General features: G+C 37.3%; 1 protein-coding gene across 1 annotated transcript; it reads right to left on the bottom strand.

The window, feature by feature from the left end:
• Positions 1–911: 911 nt before the first annotated feature.
• LOC131858245 (putative pentatricopeptide repeat-containing protein At1g68930) lies at positions 912–1,430 on the bottom strand. Its single transcript, XM_059211426.1, has one exon. It carries the CDS (start codon positions 1,428–1,430, stop codon positions 912–914), a length of 519 nt encoding a protein of 172 aa, XP_059067409.1.
• Between the last annotated feature and the right edge of the window lie 778 nt (positions 1,431–2,208).

Here is a 2,208-nt window from a genome sequence, read left to right as displayed (position 1 = left end):
AGATTCCGGAAATTGACTTTGGGATTTTTTGACATATCTTCTCGTAAGCTTTTAAATTCATTCTAATATGTCTTTTGTGTGCAACCTGTTACTATTTCATTTTCCTCCATGAGATGACATGTTTTGGAGGCATTTGTCAAATGGATCTTTTTCTATGCAAATTCTTTCACGGCTTGTCCGGTGTACTTCAGTGGGTGTCCATACCATGAGCATGAAATAATGTTTCTCTCAAGCATCCTTTTGAATAATTCATGATGCCATGTCTATGTTTGTCATGCTACACACATGTCGACCAATGCCTCTCCTTTACTTTGTATTCTTGGGTGACAATGTTGATTGCTAGGACATAGTTAAAACCAACATCTTTCATAGGCAATTTAAGGAGTATCGGCAATGTTTAACTCTTTGTTCTCCCTCTTCATCGACGTTATGGTATGTGTGAGAATCTTTACTTTGGCAAGCTAGGAAGAGTTACCAACTTGCTGACAAAACCAATATGCCACCTTGAAACCTTTTCTTCACCTTGTCTATACTTACATTCTTTCCTTGTGCTATTACAAAACTCCAGTTTTAACAAAGGCAAAAGGATGCTAGTAGAGGTTACAGAATTTGTCTTTACACCTGCCAATTGCATCGACTTGAAAATTTCTAAAGACTTTCTTTTAACAGACCGACTTGTGTATATCCTGCAATCTTTGGTTGTCATGAGACCACATTTCTTTGATGTTTTTCCTTTGAAGATGCTTTAGTGCATGACCATACATTGCTATGAAGACGTGAAGAGCCCTACGAAATGGTTGGGAAATGCGAAATTACTTTTGCAAATTGCATTTGTTTGAAAGTTTTGAAATCTTTTTCAACATCTCCATTTTGCGCAGTCTGCAACTCAAACAGCTCATTCATTTTTTTTTCTATGTTCTTCCACACTTTGCATTCATATCGGCCAAGGTAATAGCAAATAAGTCATTCGATGATGGACGTTCACAGCCTACTCCAAACCTTAGCACTGGCGTAGAGGAAGGCTGGCAGAAGTTGTTGAATTTGGGCTTTACACCTGAAAATTGCATATGCTTGAATATCTCCAAAGCTTTATCAACAAACCCATTCTGTTCATATCCAGCGACAATTGCAGTCCATGAAACCACATCTTGTTGAGGTATACCATCAAACAATTCATGTGCCTTCTGTAGATTTCCACATTTTGCATACATGTCTATCAAGGCTGTCACAACTATAACATCTGAAGAAAATCCATCTTCAAACACTTTTCGATGGATTTTCATACCCTCGTCCAAGGCTCCCATTTTGGCGCACGCAAGGAGGATGCTGGAAAAGGTTGTTGAGTTTAGCTCTACATCTGCCAACTGCATTTTCTTAAAAATCTCTAAAGAGTTTTCCACAAGGCTATTTTGTGCATGTCTTGCAGTCATCGCATTTCATGAGATCACATCGATTTGAGGCATTTTGATGGGTGAACATAACCTGTCTGAAAGCTTCCATTTTGCGCAGGCAGAGAGGATGGTGGTCAGAGTCATGGAATTCGGTTCTAAGTCTACGAACTGCATTTGCTTGAAGTTTCTAAAAACGTTTCTATGAATCTTGCACCTTATTCTTCGATGAAGTAGTTATTTGCAAGTAGTTATTATAACTACCTTCTCTTCACCCTATGAAAACAAACAAAAAACTCCCTTTGTCGGAAATTTGTGAAAGTTGGCCAATCTTTCAATAATTTCACTTATCCTTCATGTCTTCACTTCATCGATGACTTTTGAGAGTGCCAAATTTTTCTTTTGATAAGCTTTCTCCAAATCTTTTTGGTGACTCTCCTTGTACACTCCACAACTTGTCACTAATGCTATTAGATGGGACATATCGGTGGTTTTGGATATTTGAGCAAGTCATCGATAAATGAGTGCATTGGGGTCTTTCAAAATTGAAACAATTCATTGACAAGTGAAGAGCTAAGTGAGAGAATCAATCTTAAATACTTCGGAAACTTTGTGAAATGAGCAATAAATATCATTTTGATATGCCATTTGATAAAAGCTTCATCTTCGGTGATTTATTAAAATGTAACAACTCATCGAAAATGCCTCATGATTGAATACCTTGGCATCTTTGAAAACTTGGCCACAGTATGAAAAATCTCACCAGGAAGGAACATTGACACAAATTTTGTTAAAATTTTGACAAGTTTGAAATTAGGGT

The sequence above is a fragment of the Cryptomeria japonica genome, chromosome 1, assembly GCF_030272615.1.
Source record: "Cryptomeria japonica chromosome 1, Sugi_1.0, whole genome shotgun sequence".
NCBI classification, from domain to species: domain Eukaryota; kingdom Viridiplantae; phylum Streptophyta; class Pinopsida; order Cupressales; family Cupressaceae; genus Cryptomeria; species Cryptomeria japonica.
This window is presented reverse-complemented; position numbering and strand designations above follow the sequence as displayed.